Source organism: Trichechus manatus, unplaced genomic scaffold (genome assembly GCF_000243295.1).
Source record: "Trichechus manatus latirostris isolate Lorelei unplaced genomic scaffold, TriManLat1.0 scaffold00026, whole genome shotgun sequence".
NCBI classification, from domain to species: Eukaryota; Metazoa; Chordata; class Mammalia; order Sirenia; family Trichechidae; genus Trichechus; species Trichechus manatus.
The window spans coordinates 3,370,285-3,394,963 of record NW_004443962.1 but is presented as its reverse complement, the minus strand read 5'-3'; the positions used below and the strand labels follow the sequence as shown (position 1 = coordinate 3,394,963).

The following is a 24,679-nucleotide window of genomic DNA, read 5'->3' as shown; positions in this document are numbered from 1 at the left end:
TTGGTGCGAGTGGGGTGGGGACGGGGCGACGGCTGTGCTGTGCTGTTGGTGCGAGTGGGGTGGGGATGGGGCGACGGCTGTGCTGTGCTCTTGGTGCGAGTGGGGTGGGGGTGCGTGAGTAACCTGTGACTTCCACAGAAATAGTCCAGAGACTGCGATTTTCTCATGCGCTGTCTCTGTAAGCCAGACCCTTCGAGAAAGACGTTTTTCAAAATGTTTTTGTTTATTTAACAACTATTTACCAAGTGCTTTTGAGGGGTGGTGTCTTGCTGGGTACTGGGCCCTTGTAGGGGACAGGCAGGGGTAGATTATCCAATAAACAAGGTAAGCACAGGCTTACTTGTGCTTACTTACTACTCTGTAGTGAACAATTCACATGGGTTTTACCACATCACATCAAGGTGAAACCCATATGAAATTGTTCACTACAGAGTAGTAAGTAAGAACGAGTAAGCCCGTGCTTACCCTGCTGATTGAGTCATCCGGCCCCGTCAGGGATGGTACTTTGAAAAGAGGCTTTGATTCTGTAGGAATGTGCTGTGGGGTTGAGAGAGAGACAGATGCCAGCCATACCTAGAAGCAGAATCTTTGATGTGGTGAAAAAATGTGAAATTGTTCATTACAGATTAGTAAGCAAGCACAAGTAAGCCCATGCTTACCTTGCTTATTTGATAATTTCCTGGAGACAGGACATAAAGTGAGACCTGGCCCTGCCCTCAGATGAGCTTGTGTCTGTTCTGGGGGCCAGACCCATACAGGACAACATGGGGCAGGCTGAGAACCTCGAGGGAGACAGGCAGAGTGGGGCTGCCTGGTGGCTGGACTCCAGGTGGCCACGGGGTGGAGAGGTGAGGGCAGGGCTGGGCGGCTGACAGCGCTCTGCTTCCTTTTACCTTAACTTCCACCATCTCAGGTCATTTTCCTTTCCTGTGTGATGAAGAGCAAGATGAGGCGGGTCTTAGGACTTGCCACTGAAGCCAGAGAGAGCCCCGACACCCAAGCCCTTCTGACCTGTGCAGAGAAGGATGAGGAGGGAAGCCAGGAGGTGCAGAGCAAGAAGAAGGTCTCCCGGGCTGGAAACTTCCGGCCCTACCAACGTGCTTTCTGACATGTAGTGGACAGAGCTGTGGGCTCGAGGGGCAGGGGTCCGAGAATCCTAGGGGTCACTCCACACCTGACCAGCTGGCCACCTTAAAAAACTGCTATTTATGCCCAAAACTGAGATGACACTGAGTATAATCGGATTCTCCATTTTCCCAATTATAAGATTTTTAAAAAAGTTTTTTTGATCAATTAATAAATTTATTTAGTGATGTCAGTAGAGTCTCTGGGTGGTTGCAAGGGGTTAACATGCTCGACTTCGAACCAAAGGGTCGGAGGTTTGAGTTCATCCAGAGACTCCTCTGATGAAAGGCCTGGCAATCTACTTCTGAAAAATCGGCCATTGAAAACCCTTTGGAGCGCAGTTCTACTCTGACACATGTGGCTGCCATGATTTGGAGCTGACTCCATGCAACTGTTTTTTTTTTTTAAAATGATGTCAATTAGTCAAACGCCCGCTTATGCTATTTTGTAATTTACCCATTACCCACTGCTGTCGATTCAATTCTGACTCATAGCGACCCTATAGGACAGAGTAGAACTGCCCCATAGGGTTTCCAAGGAGCAGCTGGTGGATTCCAACTGCCAACCTTTTGATTAGCAGCTGAGCTCTTAACTACTGTGCCACCAGGGCTCCATTTTATAATTTAGTTACTCATAACTATATACTACATAAATTAATATCCTAATTGAGGAATCGTGCTTTTTCTGATTTTATATTTCATTAAAAAAAACTTATTTAATTATAATTATATGCTACATAAATTAGTATACTAATTGAGGAATCGTGATTTTTTTTCAATCTTGTATTTCATAAAAAATCCTCATTCCGGCTCTCACGGGCATCCATCTAACACAGTTTTCCAGAAGCTTCATCTTCATGGTAAGCTGTTCGGTGCAGCACTTTGTGAATCTGTGTGAGGCCGTCTCTGAACATTCTTCTCAGTCACAGGGACCCGTTTGCCATCTGTGGGCACTACAGTGTAACTGCTTACTGTATTGCTTTCTCAGTTGTTATTTCCTCTTTCAGTTTTATTTTTCTGGATTGTTAAAAAGTTGATCTTTAGAAGTGTTCTTTGCAGTAACAGCCAACGCGTACAGTTATGAGGTCAGACCGCCAGTAACAGTCCATACATGTGGGGTAAATGTGTGTGTCGCCTGCTTTTACTGATTTAATCAGGTGACCTCTATAAGTAGCCGGAACTTAACTCTGATCGAGGTGATTTGTCTTCATCAAAAAGTTCTTGGTTTAAAATAATTGAGAAAGTACCTCATAACATGAGAGATCTTGTAAGGACTTGAACATAGGTGACTCCTTCTTTTCTAAGATATTTTTGGGGGGTGAGTCTTACCTGCTACCCAGGCTCCTCACTACCATAGGTCCCTATTACGAAGAGTGGGAACGAGGTGCACCGTGAGTGAACCAGGCCCACTGGCTGGGGAGGAAGACATGGTGGCGCGCAATCAGATAAAAAGCAAAATTGCTCATCCAAATGTTCGAGGCTTAACAATGTAATCAGATTGTGGAATTAAGGTTAACAAAGTGAAAGATACTAGTGTATAAGCTACTTCCTATGGCAAAGGCAAAGCTATTTGTATAGATGCTTGGACCAAAGATTCAAGTTCCCATGACGACTAATGTAGAATGATGTTTATTCCATTCTAGCAACTGTTAGGAAATTGTATCCCAGAAAAGGAGCTGAAACATTTAAAGGGGGCTCTGTATGTCTTAGCATTCTGAAGGGAGGAAGTCGCCACCTTTGAATTCTTTTCAGTAATCCTTTATAGAGATGGTTCTCGAAGCCTATCAACTGGGAACTTCTTAGAAATGCAAATTATAGGGCCCCACCAGAAACTGAAGGTGGGGTCCAGCAATCTGTTTTAACAAGCCCCCTGGGTGCTAGTGGGTGCACACTAAAGTTTGAGAACCACTGCTTTACAAAAGCATTCATTTAGCACCTACTACCAAACCAAACCCACTGCTGCCATCAAGTCAATTCTGACTCCTAGTGACCCTATAGGACAGAGTAGAACTGTGCCATAGGGTTTCCAAGGAGCGGCTGGTAGATTCGAACTGCCGACCTTTTGGTTAGCAGCCGAGCTCTTAACCACTGCACCACTAACCAGGGCTCCTCACCTACTATAGTGGTTCCCAAATTCTGTTGCACATTAGAACCACCTGGGTGCTTTTAAAATAGCCACTGCCCAGGTCACATCCTATTCCAGTTAAATCAGAATGTCAGGGGATAGAAGCTAAGCATCAATTGTTTTTTCTTAAGATCCCCAGGTGATTCCACTGTGCAGCAAAGTTTGGGGACCACTGACCTACTGTGACCTCAAGGAGGTCACAGTCTAGAAGGCGAGAGAGGGCACATTGTATATGAAGCAGAAAGTGAAATGTACTGGAAAGCAATAGACCAAATACTTTGGGGGTTATTTTGAAGAAAATGGGACCTTCTGTTTTCAAAATGCCTGCTGACTTTAAGACTTCCCCTTTCTGTCTCACTGTCTCCACATAAAAGAATCCGGATTGGGTGCCTCTCACCACGTTACCAAACTACAAGTCACTCAGGACAATGGGAGTCATCAGTCACTACATGGAGATGACCATTGAGCCCGTGCAGCAGGTGAGCAGCCTGGGCCACAGCCAGGTGTCCAGAAGGTTGGGAGCAATCCTGGAAGACTTCCTGGAGGAGGTGATGCTTTAGCCGAGGCATGGGCAGGATGAGGCAGGGAAGTATGTAAAAAGAGGAGGTAGCTGTCCAAGGCCATGGTGTACAGACAGAGGGGAGATAAGGGTAGAAAGGAGGCGAGGGACAGATCATCACACCACAGGGTCTGGCTGCTGTCATCCCAAAGGTGATCAGAGCCAGGAAAGGCTTCAGTACCAAAGACTCAGTCAGACATGCATTTTAGAGTCGTCGCGCTGGCACTGTGGACAGCGGACTGGGGAGAGTGGAGACTAGAAGCAGGGCGGTCAGCAGGGGACTGCGCTAAGTCCAGGAGGGCGGCAGTGAGACCTAAACCAAGCTGAAGCAGGTGGACGAGCAGAGACGGAGTCGACAGAGAGTTGGGAGGGAGAGCCGTGGAGGGTGTGAGGCTGTGGGGTGAGGGAGGGGGAGGGCTCCAGGATGACTCGCAGGTTCCTGACCTGCCCACCTGGCTCCACAACAGAAAGAGGGTTGGAGAAAACAGGAAAAGAGATGAAAACGTTCACCCTGCGCATCCTCACCATTCACTAAGCCTGTCCTGGTCCAGATCACCAGTGACCTTCAAATTGCTAAATCCAGTGGTCATTTCTGTTCTAACTGGGATGCAACTTAGTTGGCCACTAGCTTCTTTGGGTTTCTGTGGCCTCCACACTCCTGGTCTCTGCCACCCTCACACTTCTGCTGGCTCCTCCTCTTAAGATGGGCTTTAAAGTTGGAGTGCCCCCAGGCTCTGTCCTGGTCCTCATCCCAGCCCAGAGCTTTACATACCAACTCTTGGCTGACGTCCGGGGTTTGTGTCTCCAGTCTCTCCCTCTCCCCTCGGTTCCAGTCTTGGCTGCCCAGCCCCCCATCACCACGTGGCATCTCCCACTTACCATAGCCAAACAATTCCAGCTGCTCAGGCCCGGACCGACTCCCCTCCCCGCCCTCCTCATCGTAGTAAACCACACCACTGTCCTTGCAGTTCTTCAAGCCAGAATTCCTCTCTTCCCCTAAAACCTGAAGACTAGTGGCCATCGAGTTGATTCCGACTCACAGTGACCCCACGTGTGTCAGAGTAGAACTGCGCTCCATAGGGTTTTCATAGCCTGTGACCCTTCAGAAGTAGATTGCCAGGCCTTTCTTCTGAGGCACCTCTGGGTGGGTTTGAACGCCAGCCTTTTGGTTTGTAGCCAAGCCCTTAACTGTTTGCACCACTCAGGGTTTCCCCCTTCACTAAATGCCCATCCAATCCATTTGCAAGTCTTGTAACTACCAACGCATTGCTGTCCAGTCAAATTCTGACTCATAGCAACTCTATAGGACAGAGTAGAACTGCCCCATCGGGTTTCCAATGCAGTAATCTTTGCGGACGCAGACTGCCACATCGTTCTCCGGAGGAGCGGCCGGTGGGTTCAAACCACTGATCTTTTGGTTGGCAGGTGAGCGCTTCACCGCTGCGCCACCGGGGCTCCCTGTAACTACAGAACTACCTTTATAATAGATCTCCTGTCCACCATCCTCCTAGTGGGTCTTCCTCTCCACTTCTGCTCCTGCTTCACCCGCAGCCATCTGCACCCGGAAGCCAGAAGGATCTTCTCCAAGTGTAAATGGCATCTTGTCTCTCTCTGGTTTGAAAACACTCCCCCGGCTTCCCATTTCACTCAGAATGCAATCTAAACTTTTTACCAAGACTTCCCAGACCTACGAGCCCAGGCCCTTGCTCTCTATCTTCCTCTTCTCTCTGCCTCTTCTCTCCTGTGTAGCCGTGTAGCATTTCTCTCCATCCCTCTGCCATGAATGCGCTTCCTCCTGCTTTTTTACACAGCTGCCTCTTTCTTGTCTTTGGGACTTCAGCTTAAATGTCACCTTCTCAAAAGGCCTTTCCCCCCAACCACCCAGTCAGAAGAAGCCTCTGCCCCCCTATCAGATTACCAGTTGCCATCGATTTAATCCGGACTCATGGCGACCCCATGTGTGTCAGAGTAGAGCTGTGCTCCATACAGTTTTCAGCTGCTGATTTTTCGGAAGTAGTTGGCGAGGCCTCTTTGAGTGAACGCAAACCTCCAACCTTTTCATCTGGGCACCTTAAATGTTTACACCACTCAGGAACTACCTTATTTCAATTCTCTGCAAAGCACTTAGCACTATTATTACTCTTGCTTGTGATCTGTCTCCTCCTGCTAGGATGTGAACTCCAAAGCGCTTTGTCTGTCTTCTCTCACTTACTCCCAGTGCCTAGACCCTGGTGTGACGCGGGCTCTTGGTAAAGGTGTGCTTTGAACACAGAGCTGGAGGGGGAAGCGGCTCCTGATGAGCTGCCCGTAGGACTCAGTGGTGCGCAAAGTGTTTCGGCTGGAGAGAGAGGTCTTCCTCTGTGTTGTTGTTCCTTGGAAACTGGGTGCAGATAACTCTGTGTGTGCTCCAAGTGAAGCTAGAGACACTCAGAGCATGCTCTTGAAATTAAGAGCCCACTTCGGCCAGCAGGGAGTCCCGGTGGCGCAGATGGTTAAGGGCTTGACTACTAGCCAAAAGGTTGTTGGTTCAAACCCTCCCAGAAGTGTCTCGGGAGACAGGCCTGGCTTCTGAAAGGTCGCAGCCTTGAAAACCCTGTGAGCACAGTTCTAATCTGCACACGTGGGGTCACCATGAGTCGGAATCTACTTGATGGTTACTAGTTTGTTTTGTTTTGTTTTGTTTTCCAGCCATGAATCCCTCTTGCTGATGGGAGAGTAGATGAGCAGGTGGGGGGGCGGGGGAAGCCTTCAGGAAAGTCAGGGAGCTTGGGCAGCATCTAGCCAAAGCTGTGCACCATACATCTTCAAACCCTGAGACTTCTGGAAAATAACAGGGCAATGTTGCATTAACTTTACCCTTCTGCTCCCTGAATCCTGAGTGGATTCCTGCTGAGGAACAGCCTCCAAATACTTACACTCTGCCTCTTCCCTCTGTGTCCACCAGAGGGCGAGAGACGTCTCTGAGACGGCTCCTACAGTGAGCCTGAGCCCCGTGGCACAGCCATGGCTGGCCACCACCCCACACGGCTTCCGTGGCACCATTCCCAGTGCAGTCTATTGACTGAGGGCAAACTACTTGCCAGGCTGTGTGTAAATAAAGCTAACACTTAAACCCACTGCCACTGAGTCGATTCTGACTCGTAACGACCCTATAGGACAGAGTAGAAGTGCCCCATAGCGTTTCCAAGGCTGTAATCTTTACGGAAGCAGACTGCCACATCTTTCTGCAGCAGAGAGACTGGGGGATTCAAACCGCCCACCTTTTGGTTAACAGCTGGCTGCTTAACCACTGCGCCACCAGAGCTCCTTAAGTGCTTTACATAGATTAATGTAATCCTCACAGCCAACCCTCTTAGCCTTATTTTACAGATAAGGAAGATGGGACACAGAGAGGTTAAGCACCTTGCTTAAGGTCACACAGTTTGTGAGTAGTAGAGCCAGGACTCAGACCTGTCTTATCCAAGCTTGTGGCCTTGATCACTATGCTGTACTGCCTGTCACTTGGCTTAATGGCCAACACCAAGTAAGCACTTGATAAATGATTGCTATTTTTTTATTGAGGCAGTGGTGGTTCCGTGACAGAATTCCTACCTTCCATGCAGGAGACCCTGGTTCAATTCCTGGCCAATGCACCTAATGCACAGTGACCGCCTGTCTGTCAGTGGAGGTTTACGTGTTGCTATGATGCTAAAATGGACTAGGAAGAAAGGCCTGGCAATCTACTTCAAAAACCAGCCAGTGAAAACAATGGTGAAATTCGAACAGATTATGGGAATAGCATGGGTCTGGGCAGTATTTTGTTCTGTTGTGCATGGGGTCGCCATGTGGCAAAGTCGGTTCCCAGTGGGCAAGATGCATTGATATGTAACTTGTTTTGAGAGCCATTTGGACAGGGGCAATGACAGCTCACTTGTTTTCCCAGCAGCCCCTCCTGGGCACTGGTCCTCAGGAGAGAGAATCCAAGAGATGCTGGAACTGCCAGTTCCTTCAGGCTGAGCCTCATCAAGGTGCCCGGGGTCACAGGGATCAACTGCCCCTACCTCGGCGTGGGACATTTGAAAACTTCTTTTCTCTGGTGACTCAGGTGTGGTCAGGCTCTGTCTTAGGCTGAGTTCTCTAGAGAAGCAAAACCAGTGAAGTGTATATATATATATGGAGAGAGAGAGATTTATCTCAAGGAAATGGTTCACATGGTCATAGAGATGAGCAAGTCCCAAGTCCATGAGTCAGGTGTCAGGCTAGAGGCTTCTTCTGACTCACGTAGCTGCAAGGGCTGACAAACCCAAGATCAGCAGGTGAGACGGCAGGCCACTGGCTCAAGAACCAGAGGTCAGATGGTGACGAGGCAGATGCAGGATCCAGAGCAAGCAAGCAGGATTTTCCAGAACATCCGTATATATTGGATGCAGGCCACATCCCCGAGGAAACTCCCCCTACAACTGATTGGCTGATCACATCAGATCACATCATGGAGGATGACTACATCATTACATAACTGCCAGACCACTGAGACTCGTGGCTCAGCCAAGTTGACACAACCTTAACTATCACAGGCCCTGAGGAATTTCCATCATTTCTCTCTCTCGTTGCCTGGGAAGCCTCTGTATGTCTTCCGCACCATGCTGCCCCTTCATCCCACCCTGTCTCACCCTTGCTCCTCCACTCCTCACCCTCACCATGCCCTGGGGCTGCCCTGAAGGTTCTCTTCCAGCATCCTGCTCAGGTGAGCTGCCTGTCTGGCTGACCCTCACATGGGACTGCACTTAACCCATCGAGGGCTGGAGCCCTGCTTCACGTGGGGTCCAGTCCTAGTGGCCGTTTTTCTCATGCGTCCAGACGTTTACATCCGGGTCTCGCGACACCCCTTCAAAGGACGCAAGGCATGGATTATCACCCCCTTTTATAGATTGGGAAACTGAGACTCTAAGGGTAAGTCTCTTTCTGAGGCCACGTGGTTAATTAGTGGAAGATGTAGGTCCAGACAGCAGATTGTTCACCCTGTCATGTGTCCGGGACCGACCTAAGTCCTGCCTGGCTCTGCGTCCCTGGCCAACCCTAGCCTCTGTAGATCTCTGAGGAAGCCCCACCCCACCCCTCACCCCATGAGCCTTTTTGGAGGAGGCTCTTGTCTGAGAAAGACAGACAGACGGAAATAAAATTTCACACGTTTCTTCCTCCCCTAAACCTTCCCGACTCACTTTCGTACCCGTAGCGTGCGTTGTTAAAGCCTGCATGGGGGGCGTTTTTGGCAACAGCCACCCAGATGGCAAGTGCACATGCCCTTTGATCCGGAAGCTCCTCTTCTAGGAGTTCATCCTTTAAATAAAAAATCTTGGATGTAAATGTAGTTTGCTGCAGACAGTGTTGACTGTAAAATCAAGGGATTGGAAACAGCCTCAGTGGCCATCCTAGGGGACTGGTTAGATAAACTGTGAACACCAGTACTAGGCTACAAAAAAAATTTCTTCTGATCTAGAACTCACCCTAAAGCACATTGTTATGTGGGAAAAATACAGGAGAGAGCGTGGAGATATGCTAGCATATGTGCAGCGAGGGGGAAGAAGGAGCCCTGGTGGCGCAGTGGTTAAGCGCTTGGCTGCTACCCAAAAGATTAGCGGTTTGAAGCCACCAGCAGCTCCGCGGGAGGAAGATGTGGCGGTCTGCTTCTGTAAAGATTACAGCCTTGGAAACTCTATGGGGCAGTTCTACTCTACCCTGTAGGGTTGCTAGGAGTTGAAATCAACTTGACGACAAGCGGGTTTGGTTTTAGTTTTACATAAATATATAGGGAATCCCTGGGTGGTGCAAACAGTTAATGCTCTGGACTGCCCACTGAAAGGTTGGGTATTCGAGTCCACCCAGAGCTACCTCAGAATAAAGGTCTGGCGATCCATTTCCAAAAAATTAACTATTGAAAATCCTGTGGGGCACAGTTCTACTCCGACACACATGGGGTCGCTATGAGTCAAAGGCACCTGGTTGGCAAGTGGTTGTCATTTTATGTATATGTGTGTGGTGTGTGTGTGTTAGATTAGACTATGTATCTATAGAGTATCCAGAAGGACGCACAAGAAGCTGATTACACTGGCCGCCCCTTGAGGCAGGAGAATTGATGACGGCGGGACACGGTGGAGGTGGACTTTGCACAGTGCACCCTTTTGTACCTTTTGAGTCCTGAGGTATGTAATGGTTGACAATTCAGAAATAAAGAGATGAACTACTTGTCCCTCTCTGCCCTCTCCACATGCCTTGCAGGCCGGCTGCAGTGCCACCAGGCTGCCTGATGACCAACAGATGAGCACTGGAGATGTTTCCCTGCAGGAGCCCCCGTCGTACCCCCCCGTGCAGGTCATCCGGGCCCGCGTGTCTTCCAGCAGCTCCTCTGAGGTCTCCTCCATCAACTCCGACCTCGAGGTACGTGGTTGCTGCTTGCCAGGCAGGCGCATGATGTCCTCGGTCACCAACCCTTGCCAGCGCCCCTCTGTGCTTGCACTGCTTCTGTATGCTAACCTCAGCACCGTCATCAGCGAGACCCATCCAGAGAGGCTGCACTTGCTAAATAATGAAGAAGCATCCGCAGAGCACTGACTGTGTGCCCGGTGCAATTCCTGAGCTGTGTCAGTACTGAGAGGAGGCTTCCACGGTCAAATCCGTCAGGGAGACACTGCATAGTGGAGTCTGGTCTCGAAGCACCACATGTGCATTCAAGCCCTGGAGAGATAAATGAGTGAGCAATATGCTTTTTAAAAATCTCCATGTTTTCCACACCCGTTTGACCATGGAAGCTTCTCTCCCGTAGCAGTTTCCTCAGGCTGCTGCAAAGTACTACAAGCTAGGTGGCTTAAAACCACAGAAATGTATTATCTCACGCTTCTGGAGGCTCGATGTACAAAATCAAGGCACTGGCAGTGTTTGTTCCTACTGGAGGCTCTGAGGGGAGGATCCATTCCATGTCTGGCTCCTAGCTTCTGGTGTTGCTAGCAAGCCTTGGCGTTCCTTGGCTTGTGGCGGCATCCCTCCAGTCCGACTCTGTTGTCACATGGCATTCTCCCCTGTGTCTCTATCTGTGTCTCTTCCTTTAAGGACACCAATTATATTGGATTAAACCCCCCCCCAAAAAAAAAAACCTGTTACCGTCAAGTCGATCCCAACCCATAGCAACCCTATAGAACACAGTAGAACTGCCCCATAGGGTTTCCAAGGAGCAGCTGGTGGATTTGAACTGCCAACCTTTTGGTTAGCAGTTGTATCACTTAACCGCTGTGCCACCAGGGCTCCTGTATTAGATTGAGACCTCCCTAATAATCTTATCTTAACTTGGTTACATCTGCACGCATCCTATTGCCAAGTAATGGCACATTCACAGGTACTGGGGGCTAGGACTTCAACGTATCTTTTTTGGGAACACAGTTCAACCCATACACCTCCACAAGCCTCGAGAAACGTCAGCTATATCCTGTTGCTCTAGTGGGTCCGTACACTGGTGGACGCTGTGGTAGGCACCAGGCCTGCCACTTCCATCAACTTCACCTCATTTTGTATTCTGGGTCAGCGAACCAAATGCATTTCATGTTTTGGATACCACAAGCGGGTGTAGTGCTCGGTTCTGAGCTATCCTGTCACTCTTGGGCCCACAGCCGTGGGTCCCAAGCCTGTTCTATGAGGAAGTTTCCATCTGTCTGTGGAAAGATGAGAACGGCAGGGACAATGCAGTGGACATCTGTATGTCAGCAGAAGGTTGCGCTGTCTTTTAGGGGAGGGAAGGACTGTCGTTCCTTCATTCTGAGTTTGTGTCCTTCCTACTTTTTTGGTGTTTGAACGCCCTTTTGTGAAATGATGGTAAATAGTAATTGGTGGTTGGTGTCGAGTTTTGGGGTTTGGTTTCATGGCCTTATTTGGCAAAGTCAACAATTAGCCATCCTGAGTAAGTCTTCCACGTTTGTTGAACTTCTACTCAACTCTGAAATCCAAAAGGCCAAGAGCCATCAATCTGTGGGATAAAGTCCAGATTCCTTTGAGTGATATTCCAGACCCTTCACCCCCTGCCCCAGCCTCATGCACTTCCCCTACCCACACCTGGACACCCCCACCCCCTGGCCATTGACTGTTACCCCTTCCCAGGCCTCTGGTCCTTTCCTCCAGGGGTTCCCAGGCTCCGCGTGAGCTCTTAGGAATGGTGCCTGGGTCGCTTTCATCTTTCTCTATCCCTAAATTCTGGAACACAGCTGGTCACTGAGCCATGTTTTTAGTTAGGAGTTGTTCACCAGACCAAGAACCATTTGGGGTTCCTGTATTCCTGTGTCAGTCCTGTGTCGTGCATTTCTTTGATCCAGTTTCAGAATTCATAGGACACTCAAGGCCCATGGCGTGCCAACCTGGAGCCAGGCATCTTGGCAGGGATCTAAGACTAATGGAGAAAAATGAGCTTGACAACAAAGAGGTTCTGTGTGGAGAAGGGACGGTTAAGTCTGTGAGTCAGAGAGAGCTGGAGAGGAAGGGCCGCGACATCCACTCTGTGGAAATGAGGGCTACTTTTGCCCCCCGCCAACCCTTAGCTGAGGTAAGGATTGGACAGTGAACTGGAAAATTTAGAAACTTCTCTTTATATCTCATTTGGGGCCCTGGTGGCACAGTGGTTAAGAGCCCAGGCAGCTAACCAAAAGGTCGGCAGTTCGAATCCTTGGAAACCCTGTGGGGCAGTTCTCGTCTGCGCTATAGGGTTGCTTTGAGTTGGAAACGACTCGACGGCAATGGGTTTGGTTTGGTCTGGTTTGGGTTATATCTCATTTGGGCCATTTCTCTGTTTTGTAGTCCTTGTTCTTCTCCTACTCTATTATTTCCCTCTTTTTGAAGAAGTCTATTTTTTTAATATGGAAACTCCAAGGGGACAGGGTCATACTCTTGAATTAGGTACGTGGGAATGAATGCTTTTGCACATGTTAAAAGAAATATATTTTTAGAAGCTCAGCTGCCCCAGCCTCACCTTCCCCCCAGCACTATCCTCCTGCTTCCCTCCCTAGAACATGCTCACACACAAATGACCAAGTTCCTGAGGTCCTGTAAAGAGGTGACTTAATTTTTTAAATTTTTTCTCTTGTGGTAAATATATAGGTAACAAAACATTGCCATTTCTACAGGCTTTACTTTCCGCGACATCAGCTACATTCATCATGTTGTTCCGAGAATTTTCCATCACCCTTCACAGAAGCTCGGTGACCCCTAAGCATTGTGTCTTCCTCTCCCCCTGATAACCACCAATGAACTTTGATCTCTATAGACTTGGGTAAATTAAGATTTAATGAATCATTTAACAGGATGGTGAAACTCCACCATAGAGATTGTTTAGTACATGAGCAGGAGACAGTGTAGATTTGTTCAGGTAGTATAGGATCCATTGGACTTTCTGGAAGTCTATATTTTCCATCCTTAAAAGTAGCACATGCTCTTTCTAGAACATTTGGGAAACGGAGAAAATGTAAAGAAGAAAATTTAAATTAACTCACAAGACTGCCCATCATTGTCTGCCCCCAGGTGGTGGGATTGTGGGTGCTTGACATACTCTTGCTTTTCAAAGCAGCATTAAAGATACTGGTTTGTTTGTGGCTGAGCGAGAGCGAGAAGGGCCTTTGAGGAGATTAGTGTAACACTGGACCTTACCTGGCTGTTTGGTGCTCTCATTCAACAAACATTTTCTCAGGTGGAAGTTTGAGAGAAAAGTGTATGAAGACAAATGGACTGGCCTGAACCCGCCTCAGAGAGTGGTTGGTTATTAGCTGCCGTCAAGTTGGCCCCTGACTCGTGGCAACCCTAACCCTAACCCGGAACAAAATGGAACAAAATGCTGCCTGATCCTGCGCCATCCCCATGATCAGTTGCAGATTGGACTGTTGTGATCCATAGGGTTTTCATTGGCCGATCTTTGGAAGTAGATCACCAGGCCTTTCTTCCTAGTCCATCGTAGTCTGGAAGCTTCACTGAAACCTATTCAGCATCATGACAACACACAAGCCTCCACTGAGGGAGGAGGGTAGCTGTGCATGAGGCACATTGGCCAGGAATCATACTTCAAACCCAGGTCTCCCTAGCGGAAGGTGAGAATTCTACCAGTGAACCACCAAAGCCTCCTGCCCAGATTGGTAATTACTTGGTAAATTGATCGCAGTGGAGAGTCTGATCCTCCCCCTGACGCTTCAGACTCGCTCCTAAGAGACTGAAGCATACAGATGGAGGCCAGTGGGGTCTTAGATAGTCACTTCATCTAGCTGTTGAATGCTTTTTTTGCTCCAGAGTTGCAGGATTCAAACATTTCATGGCATTGAGATCTGACAGCCTGGTATGTCTGTCCTCACTCTTGCGCTGTGCCTGTCCCTGCCTCTCTCCCCTGGACGCCACTGAGGTGGGCTACTGTTCCCCCAGCCACCTCCTCTGTGGTCTGTGTCTGTTGTTGGCCAGCTCGGCTTCCATTTGATCGCTTTGGTAGGTACAAGAATGCTTTTCAGCTACCCGCTACGGCGGCCTGGGAGCCACTCGGTGTCTTCAGTCTAAGGTGCTGTGTTTATCTTCTGTGGTCTTCTACGATGGTGTAACTTGGTTCCCAGAGAGTGATCCCATGTCCGTGTTCTTGGGAGATTCCTCACCCAACTGATTTGAATATCTGCTTTCTGCACTAGGGAGCCCTGGTGGCACAGTGGTTAAGAGCTCAGCTGTTTACCAAAAAGTCCAGCAGTTCAAATCCACCAGCCGCTTCTTGGAAACCCCACAGGGCAGTTCTACTCTGTCCTATAGGGTCGCTATGAGTCGGAACTGACTCGACGGCAATGGGTTTAGTTTGTTTTTTCTGCACTAGGGGATGTGGAGAAATGAGTAGCGCCTCAACCATGCATTGTATTCCCAGCACTCTGGTTCACAAAGTGCTCTGAAGCCTGTGAATCAGAATAGCAGTATTCATTGTTAGCAGCAGCTGCGTGCAGGTCGTGCCCCAGGCTGCTGGAAGGCATGGTACGTACAGGCCCTGTGTTGTTTAATCCTTTTAACAGCTCTGGGGCAGGCGCTGTTGTCATTTTGTCTTTCAGAAGAGGGGCACAGTGAGGTTAGGGAACTTGCCCCAGAAAACATAATAATAATAATGATGATGATGATGTGGCAGACCCGGGATTTGTACCCAGCTGTCTGGTTCCAAAACCTCATGGTTGTTAGCCACTGTACTCCACTGGCTAGGCAGATGCTTATACTCAGGGAGGTATGCAGGATGGGGTTTATCACCCATTATTCCCATTTTACAGACGAGAAAACTGACTCTCTGCCCTGTGCTCTGCCTCTCTGTCTAACAGAAGAGACAAAACAGCAGAATTTACAAACAATTCCAATGACCCAGAACGAGAGAAGGGGTGAGGACAGAGACAGATGAGGTTGTGGAAGCTTGGGCCCGGGCTTAGAGGGAGCGCGGCTTGCAGAAGTAGCTGCCTGACTTTCTAAGGGCAGCGGGCACACTGTCTTAGGGGAGCAGGGCTGGCTTTCCCCCAGCCTTGGGACTGCTAAAGGTACCATGTTTCACCCTTGTTTCTACCTGTTGGGAGGCAGGGCTATATGGGCAGGGAGAGACTGAAAACGGGCAGAGGACCAAAGCCTGCTTTGTGAAAGGCCTGAAGATTGCTGCTTCCACGGCTTTTTAACGTTTCCGTTTTTTAGCCTCTGGGATTCAAAAAAAGATTGTGTCCCGCTTTATGACAAAAGAGTGTTTCGTCATTTTTTTCCCTGCTCCTTCTGTGCTTCCCAGCAATGCCATAGTCCTGGTGTAAGCAGCTTTATAGGACTTCTGCAAGGAGGCCGCATGGTGCAGAGTGACCGTGACTAGAGCTGTGCAGGCCTGTGTGCGTGTGTGTGTGTTCTTGTGTGCGGGTACGTGCGCACGTGTGTATGCATGTGTGCGTGTCTGCACGCATGTGTGTGCGTGTGTGCACACGGGTGCACGCGCGCACGTGTGGTGTATGCACGTGTGTATATGCGTGTGTGCGCATGTGTATGCACATGTCTGGGGAGGGGCGAGAGATAAGAAACGAGGCAAACAGCAGACTGCTCTGAGTGAGGAGAGCCAAGCCCCTGGCCCACGTGTTCCTGCTAATGTTGTGCCTCAGGCTTCTGATAACCGAGGCTGCTTGTCTCCTGTCTAAACCCTGCTCCCGGCGCCCGCTGACCAGGGCATGTCCCCTTAGACTTTTGCCATTCTTAAAGCCAAATCATTCTTTTAAGAGGAAAAAAAAAAGTGCGTGTGTGTATTTTTCTGATTATAAAAGTGCTAATTTTAGAGAAAAAAAAGTTCATTTAAGTATGAAGAAAGAGGCCAGAACGTTCCAGTTCAGGACATGGTTTCTGCCTCTACAGATCTGTTTTCTCCCTGAGGGGTGGAGCCATCTGCCACGAGACAGTGCGAGACAGTACAACACAGCCCACCTCAAAATGGGGGGGACAGTCGGCCCCACTGGGAGTGAGGAAGGAGACCTCACTGGGCCCCCAAAGGGGAAGGGGCTGTGCAGGAGAACCCACCCAGACCCGGGAGGCAGGGTACACAGGGCTGGGCTCTCCCGACCTGCCAGCTGGCCTGGGCCTGCACGGGGCTTCTCTGGTTTTAGTTGTCCTCTCTGTAACACGGGAGCCGTGAGCCCTGCCCTGCCTGTACCAGAGAGACTGTGAGGATCAAACGGTGCTGCGGTCGCTTTGCTAGACTACCACACTCAGTCAGGGTTGTAGTAGAAAACGGGGCTGAGCCGCAGTACTACTTCTGGCCCTTAGCGCCGTGTTACTGGGTGGCACCCACCTGTTTCTCTGGACCTGCTCTGAGAGTGGAGATACTGACCCCTGAGCGTAGCGAGGCCCAGCAGGGCAGGACGTGAAGGAGCTCTGATGCAGTGGTGCACTGTTCACAGACATGCCAATAGCTTTGGACTGGGCCATGTATAAGGTTCCATTTAGCAACACAACCCTAAGTGTAAAAGTGTATTGTTGGAGGAGGTGGGTGGAGGTTCATTACGCTCAGTTAGTTCTTAGAAGGGCTTCCATCAGGAACATAAGAGAGTAAGCCGCCAGCAAAACATGTTGGCTGCCTTGATAGTGTCCGCCCAGATCCCATGCTCTGAACGCCTCTTCTGGCAACCTCAGTCTCTAGAACGTTTCCAATCCTACTGTCCAAATCCAAGGAAGAGCCTTAGTATTTCCACCTGGACCAAGGCAGGAGCTCTCTGTTCAGCTCCCTGCCTCCATCTCTCCTTTCTTTTCTATCCTGCACAAAACACAGCATAGGATCTTCCAACACTCAAGTCCAGTCCAGTTGCCTCGCTGCTCTAAGGCCCTCTGTGACTTCATACTGCTTACAAAGTCCTAAGTCCTTCGCCTGACCCCCAGGACACTTCACCATCTGGTCCTGGGCCAACTCTTTAAGTCTCTTCACGAATCCAGCCAGCTTTCCCCTTTCTGAATTGCTTTGCTTAGCAATGTCTTCTCCACCGGCCCTTCAAGGCCCTAGCCAAATTCTATCTCCTCCAGGAAGCCTTCCCTGATCTCCTGAGTAGGGATGCCACATTTAGCAGCTAAAAAAATACAGGACACCCCGTGAAATTTGAATAAACAACGAATAATTTTTTAGTGTAGGTTCATCTGAAATTCAGATTTCACTGAGTGTCCTGTATTTTATCTGACAAATCGACTCCTGAACCAAACTTGGTCGTGCCACTTTCAGGTAGACGAAGCCGTTCACCAGACCAGGTCTTCACAGCAGCATTTGACAGCAGAATTTCTTCCCAGAACTCAGGAACGGAGCCGTGGTTGTCAAGCCTTTCCCACTGGTGGCCCTGGGATTTGGCCTAACTGCAGTATTTGTGTCTCCTTGTGACTAGGTTTGGACATGCTCGTTCCCACCCCTGCTGCCAATCACTTTAATCTACCATGGCCTCTCCTCACGGCCTTTTCCTTCCAACTTTGGGGAGCTCCTGAAGGGAAGCTGTGTGGCCTCTTTATAAAGGAAACTGATCTACTGTGGGTCAGGACTTTTATTTCTCACTGATCCAGTTCACGAAGGGCCTGGTCAGACCTGGACGGAGAGAGGTTTGAGTGGCTAACTCACCCACAGCACCCAGTAATGAGGGAACAACCCAAAAACCAAACCTGTTGCCGTGGAGTCGATTGCTGCTCATAGCGACCCTATAGGACAGGGTAGCACTGCCCCATAGGGTTTCCAAGGAGGGGCTGGTGGAACCGAACTGCCGACCTTTGGGTTAACAGCCAAACGCTTAACCACTGAGCCACCAGGGCTCCAGTGAGGGATCACTGTGCTGCAAAAGCAGTTCCCTCGCATACAGCACTTCACAGTCCTGGAAGCATTTTCCCGTCTCACGGCTCTCTCTCCCCCTCCGCCTGCAACAGCCCAGGGAGAACTAGTAGTGCAGGGAGTATGGGGCAGGTAGAGATGAAGAAGGGAGCCCTGGTGGCGCAGTGGTTAAGCGCTTGGCTGCTAACTGAAACGTCAGCAGTTCGAACCCACCAGCTACTCCTTGGGAAAAAGATGTGGCAGTCTACTTCTGTAAAGATTACAGCCTTGGAAACCCTACGGGGCAGTTCTACTCTGTCCTAAAGGGTCACTATGAGTCGGAATGGACTTGATGGCAGTGGGTTTTAGAGATGAAAAAATAAAGCTGGGAGAGACAAAACATTGCTTGATCCCAGAGTACGTGCTGTATAATTGGTTAATTAACTATAAATGTTGTATGGGTTAAAAAAGAAATGGAAAGGATGAGACTTTTAAAGCGTATGGCGTAATGTTTTACAGTCCTTAAGGTACCAGGTCAAAAGGAACTCTGTTTTTAGAAGTCTAGGGAAAAACTGAAGCTGGTGTGTACTGGTCAGTCTTAAGACTTCATCATCAGTCCTGAGGCCAACAGTCTCCTGTCCCCACGCTGACGGAGAGTAACTTCTCCCCAAGTCTTAGCGGACGAGGCTGGACAAAATGGTCTCTGCGGGCCCAGCCAGCTCCCATAGTCTAAAGTGTAAGCTAGAAAGTGACCCTATTATTTCTTCAGTAACTAAGACACACCCCAAACTTCAGAAACAAAGGAAACATTCCCACATGCCCTGTATACAGCAGTTATAGGATGCTTCTTGGTTTCAGAAGCATGAAAAAATATGCTTTTATAAATAAGGCAGATTGTGAGGAGCCCTGGTGGCGCAGTGGTTAAGAGCTCAGCTGCTAACCAGAAGGTCGGCAGTTTGAATCCCCCAGCCACTCCTTGGAAACCCTATGGAGCAGTTCTACCCTGTCCTATAGGGTCGCTGTGAGTCGGAAGCAAATCAATGACAATGGGTTTGGTTTTGGATTACGGTCCCCACCAGCGGTGATAGAATAATGATCCTGAAGACCATTTAAATATATGACAAAATCTCATTGTACATTAAGAGAGTAAAGCCATTTGCACAATTTGATAATATATATATTTATATTGATTATATATGTGTATGTGTGTGTGTGTGTGTGTGTGTGTGTGTGTGTGTATATGAGGGCTTTGAACCAGTTTGTTTTAGTTAGAATCCTTGCTAAGAATTTGCATGTCTACCAAGTTCCCAGGTAATGCTAATGCCGCTGGTTAGGGACCAGCTCTGAGAACCACCAGTAGAGCAGGGGTTTCAAAATCTATTACACATAAGAATCACCTGGGGAGCTTGTTAAACTGTAGATTCTGATTCAGGATATCTAGAGTGAAAATGCAAATTCTCAGCAGGGGTTTGAACTGGTTCTAAGCCTGACATACACACACACACACACATACACACACACATATATACATATACATATATAAGCTGTACACTATTCAGTAAATGTTCATATGTTTATAAACTAAAAAAAGAAAAGAAAAAAAAACAGTTGCTATCGATTCCAACTCATGGAACCCTGTGTGTGCAGAGTCGAGCTGCACTCCTTAGGGTTTTCAAGGCCGTGACCTTCCGAAGCAGATTGCTAGATCTTTCTTCCAAGGTGCCTCTGGGTGGGTTCAAACCCCCAACCTTTTGGTTAGTAGTTGAGCGCTTAACCATTTGCACCACACAGGGACTCCTCATATGTTCACAGAGGCTGCCTTATTGAGGGTAGAATTATTGGGTATCTTTATTTTATTTGAAACTTTTTTTATGATGAACACATTTTCCTCTCCAAATGGGGAAAAACTATAAATGTTATTTTCAGTTTTAGGGGGCTGAGGTGAGGGACACCTCAATTACAAAGATTTGAGTTAATTGTACTCCTTAGGCGCGTTATCATCATTGACTTAAAAATAACTTTAAAAAGAAATCCTGACCACTATCTCCACTAGAGGGCACTCTTCTTAAATTTTAACCACATGAAGCTGAAGATTTGGAAAGCAAGTTTCATAGTTTCATTGCAGTCCGGTTGGGGGACTCTGTTGTTGCCGTTGTTAGGTGCTGTCAAGTCTAATGACCCTATGTGTACAACGGAACGAAACGCTGCCTGGTGCTGGCTGTCCTCATAATCGTTGCTATGCTTGAGCCCATTGTTGCAGCCACTGTGTCAATCCATCTCATCAAGGATCTTCCACTTTTTCACTGATCCTCTACCTTACCAAGCATGATGTCCTTCTCCAGCGACTACTCCCTCCTGATAACATGTCCACAGTATGTGAGACAAAGTCTTGCCATCTTTGCTTCTAAGGAGCATACTTCTTCCAAGACAAATGTGTTCGTTCTTCTGGCAGTCCATAGTGTATTCAGTATACTTCACCAACACCGTAATTCACAGGCATCAGTTCTTCTTCGGTCTTCCTTATCATTGTCCAGCTTCTGCATGCATATGTTGTTGTTGCTGTTAGGTGCCATCGAGACGGTTCCGACTCATAGCAACCCTGTGTACGACAGAAAAAACCCTGCGCAATCCTGCGCCATCCTCATAGTCATTGCTCTGCTTGAGCCCATTGTTTCAACCACTGTGTCATTTCTTCTTGTTGAGGGTCTTCCTCTTTTTTGTTGACCCTCTGCTTTACCAAGCATGATGTCCTTCTCCAGGGACTGATCCCTCCTGATAATATGTCCTAAGCATGTGAAACGAAGTCTCGCCATCCTTGCCTCCAAGGAGCATTCTAGCTGTACTTCTTCCAAGACAGATTGGTTTGTTCTTTTGGCAGTCCATGGTATATTCAATATTCTTTACCAACACCGTAATTCAAAGGTATCAATTGTTTTTCAGTCTTCCTTATTCCTTGCCCATCTTTCGCATGCTTATGAGGCAATTGAAAATACCATGGCTTGGGTCAGGTGCACCTTAGTCTTCAAGGTAACATCTTTGCTTTTTAACACTTTAAAGAGGTCTTTTGCAGCATATTTGCCCAGTGCAATAGGTCATTTGATTTCTTGACTGCTGCTTCCTTGGGCGTTGATTGTGGATCCAAGTAAAATGAAATCCTTGACAACTTCACTGTTTTCTCCATTTGTCATGATGTTGTTTATTGGTCCAGTTGTGAGGATTTTTCTTTTATGTTGAGGTGTAATCCATACTGAAGGCTGTGGTCTTTGGTCTTCATCAGTAAGTGCTTCAAGTCCTCTTCACTTTCAGCAAGCAAGGTTGTGTCATCTGCATATCGAAGGTTGTTAATGAGTCTTCCTCCAATCCTGATGCCACCTTCTTCTTCATATAGTCCAGCTTCTCAGATTATTTGCTCAGCATATGATTGAATAAGTATGGTGAAAGGATACAGCCCTGATGCACACCTTTCCTGGCTTTAATCCACGCAGTATCCCCTTGTTCTGTTTGAATGACTGCCTCTTGATCTATGTACGGGTTTCTCTTGAGCATAATTAAGTGTTCTGGAATTCCCATTCTTCGCAATGTTATCTGTAATTTGCTGTGATCCACACAGTTGAATGCCTTTGCATCGTCAATAAAACACAGGTAAACATCTTTCTGGTATTCTCTGCTTTCAGACAAGATCCATCTAACATCAGCAGTGATATCTCTCCTTCCACATCCTCTTCTGAATCTGGCTTGAATTTCTGGAAGTTCCCTGTCGTTCTACTGCTGTAACCATTTTTGAATGATCTTCACCAAAATTTTACTTGTGTATGATATTAGTGATATTGTTTGATATTTTCCACATTCTGTTGGATCGCCTTTCTTTGGAATGGGCATGAATATGGATCTCTTCCAATCGGTTGGCCAGGTAGCTGTCTTCCAAATTTCTTGGCATAGACAAGTAAGCACCTCAAGCTCTGCATCCGTTTGTTGAAACATCTCAATTGGTATTCCATCAATTTGTGGAGCCTTGTTTTTTTGCCATATGCCTTTAATGCAGCTTGGACTTCTTCCTTCAGTACCATCGGTTCTTGATCATATGCTACCTTCTGAAATGGCTGAACGTTGACTAATCCTTTTTGGTACAGTGACTCTGTGTATTCCTTCCATTTTCTTTTGATGCTTCCTGCGTCATTCAATATCCTTCAAAATTGCAACTCAAGGCTTGAATTCTTTCTTCAGTTCTTTCAGTTTGAGAAATACCAAGCGTGCTCTTCCCTTTTGGTTTTCTAACTCCAGGTCTTTGCACATTTCATTATAATACTTTACTTTGTCTTCTCCAGCCGCCCTTTGAAATCTTCTGTTCAGCTCTTTTACTTCATCATTTCTTCCTTTTGCTTTAGCCACTCAACGTTCAAGAACAAGTTTCAGAGTCTCTTCTGACATCCATTTTGGTCTTTTCTTTCTTTCCTGTCTTTTTAATGACCTCTTACTTTCTTCATGTATAATGTCCTTGATGTCATCCCATAACTCGTCTGGTCATTAGTGTTCAATGAGTCAAATCTATTTTTGAGATGGTCTCCAAATTCAGGTGGAATATACTCAGGGTCGTATTTTGGCTCTCATGGACTTGTTTTTGATTTTCTTTGGCTTCAACTTGAACTTGCATAGGAGCAATTGAAGGTCTGTTCCACAGTCTGCCCCTGGCCTTGTTCTGACTGATGATATTGAGGTTCTCCAACATCTCTTTCCACAGATGTAGTCTATCTGATTCTTGTGTATTCCATCTGGTGAGGTCCATGTGTATAGTTGCCGTTTGTGTTGTTGAAAAAAGGTATTTCCAATGAATAGGTTGTTGGTCTTACAAAATTCTATCATGTGATTACTGGCCTTGTTTCTATCACCAAGGCCATATTTTCCAACTAGTGATTCTTCTTCTTTGTTTCCTACTTTCACATTCCAATCACCTGTAATTATCAATGCATCTTGATTGCATGTTCAATCAATTTTAAACTGCAGAAGTTGGTAAAAATCTTCAATTTCTTCATCTTTGGCATTAGTGGTTGGTACATAAATTTGAATAATAGTTGTATTAACTAGTCTACCTTGTAGGCATATGGATATTATCCTATCACTGACAGCGTTGTACTTCAGGATAGATCTTGAATCTTGGCTGGTAGTAAATACCCCACATTGGCAAGGTGAGGATTTTTTTTGCATCTCTCTTCCTTAGTTTTATGGATTTGAGTTTAGTCACGTCAGCCATTTAATTATTAAATGGGAGATGTACTATTATTACTTCTTGTGTTTGTTATCTAGTGCTGTTATAACAGAAATACCACAAGTGAGTGGCTTCAACAAACAGAAATTTAGTTTCTCACAGTTCAGGAGGCTAGAAATCTGAATTCAGAGTGCCGTCTTTAGGGGAAGGCTTTCTCTCTGTCGGCTCTGGAGGAAGGTCCTTGTCTCTGAGCTTTTGCTCCTGGAATCTTCATGTGGCTTGTCATCTCTCTTCCCCCATATCTGCTTATTTTGCTTGCTTCTTTTAATCTCTTTTATATCTCAGAACACACTCTATCTTAATCCTGCCTCATTAACATAACCAAGACAACCCATTCTCAAATGTGATTATAACCATAGGCATAGAGATTAGGATTTACAACACATTTTTTTGGGAGACAGAATTCAATCCATAACACTCCTAATAATAATAATTTCTAATAATAGTTATTTTAAAATTTCTATAGATTATAATTTTCCCAAGGACCTGTAGCCCTTCATAATTATCATAATTATCCTTTTCATCATCTAACTGCTGCCTGCCTGCCTGCTTGCTTGCTTGCTGAGGCCAGCTGTTCCTTAGCTCCCCAGCATCATCTGGGGGCTCTCTCCTGGCTAACTGGCTTGCACTGAGCTCTGCTGTGCTCCATGATGGTGATAAAATCTGTCCAACACTTTTTCCATCTCTCTTTTTATTCTGCAGCAGAAGTATTGGGAGGCCCTAAACTCAGAGCAGGTATGAACAATCATGCTCTCTCTCTATTCCAAGAGAGACTTCCTATGGCTTGATTTTCGTTTTTTTCTTTTGTTTTTTGTTTTAAATCTTTTATTGTGACTTGTTCAAAACCTGGGGAACCAGTAGAGATCTTTGGAGATTACTGGGCTGTTTTACCTTTTGAAATACTGGTTTCATATTGCATGCTCTTTTTTTTTGGAATTTATTTAATTTGTTGTTGTTGTTGATAATATACACAGCAGAACATACATCAATTCAACAGCTTCTACATGTACAATTCAGTGACATTGATCACGTTCTTCAAGTTGTGTGACTGTTCTCACCTTCCTTTTGTGATTTGCTCCTCCCCCACTTACCTAAACTCACTTCCCCCAAGTTTCCTATCCAGTCTTTCAAACTGCTGTTGTCAATTTGATCCCATATAGATAGATTCTGAAAGAGCACAATGCTCGAGGCAGACATTCTTTACTAATTAAGCTAAACCATTTTTTGATTTTAAGAAGATTTCAGGGGATATTTTTGATTTAAGTTTTAAAAATTATCTCAGCGCTGGTTGAATGAACATGAGAAACCT

General features: G+C 47.1%; 1 protein-coding gene across 1 annotated transcript in view; it reads left to right on the top strand.

Moving 5' to 3' along the window:
- TMEM44 (transmembrane protein 44) overlaps nt 1-24,679 on the top strand; it is a 47,080-nt gene that overhangs the window by 17,251 nt on the left and 5,150 nt on the right. Inside the window, exons 7-12 of the mRNA XM_023728717.1 lie at nt 914-1,063; nt 1,961-1,984; nt 3,624-3,728; nt 7,731-7,892; nt 10,064-10,222; nt 24,073-24,105. Coding sequence (XP_023584485.1) covers nt 914-1,063; nt 1,961-1,984; nt 3,624-3,728; nt 7,731-7,892; nt 10,064-10,222; nt 24,073-24,105 — 633 coding nt within the window. The remainder of the gene's footprint in view (nt 1-913; nt 1,064-1,960; nt 1,985-3,623; nt 3,729-7,730; nt 7,893-10,063; nt 10,223-24,072; nt 24,106-24,679) is intronic.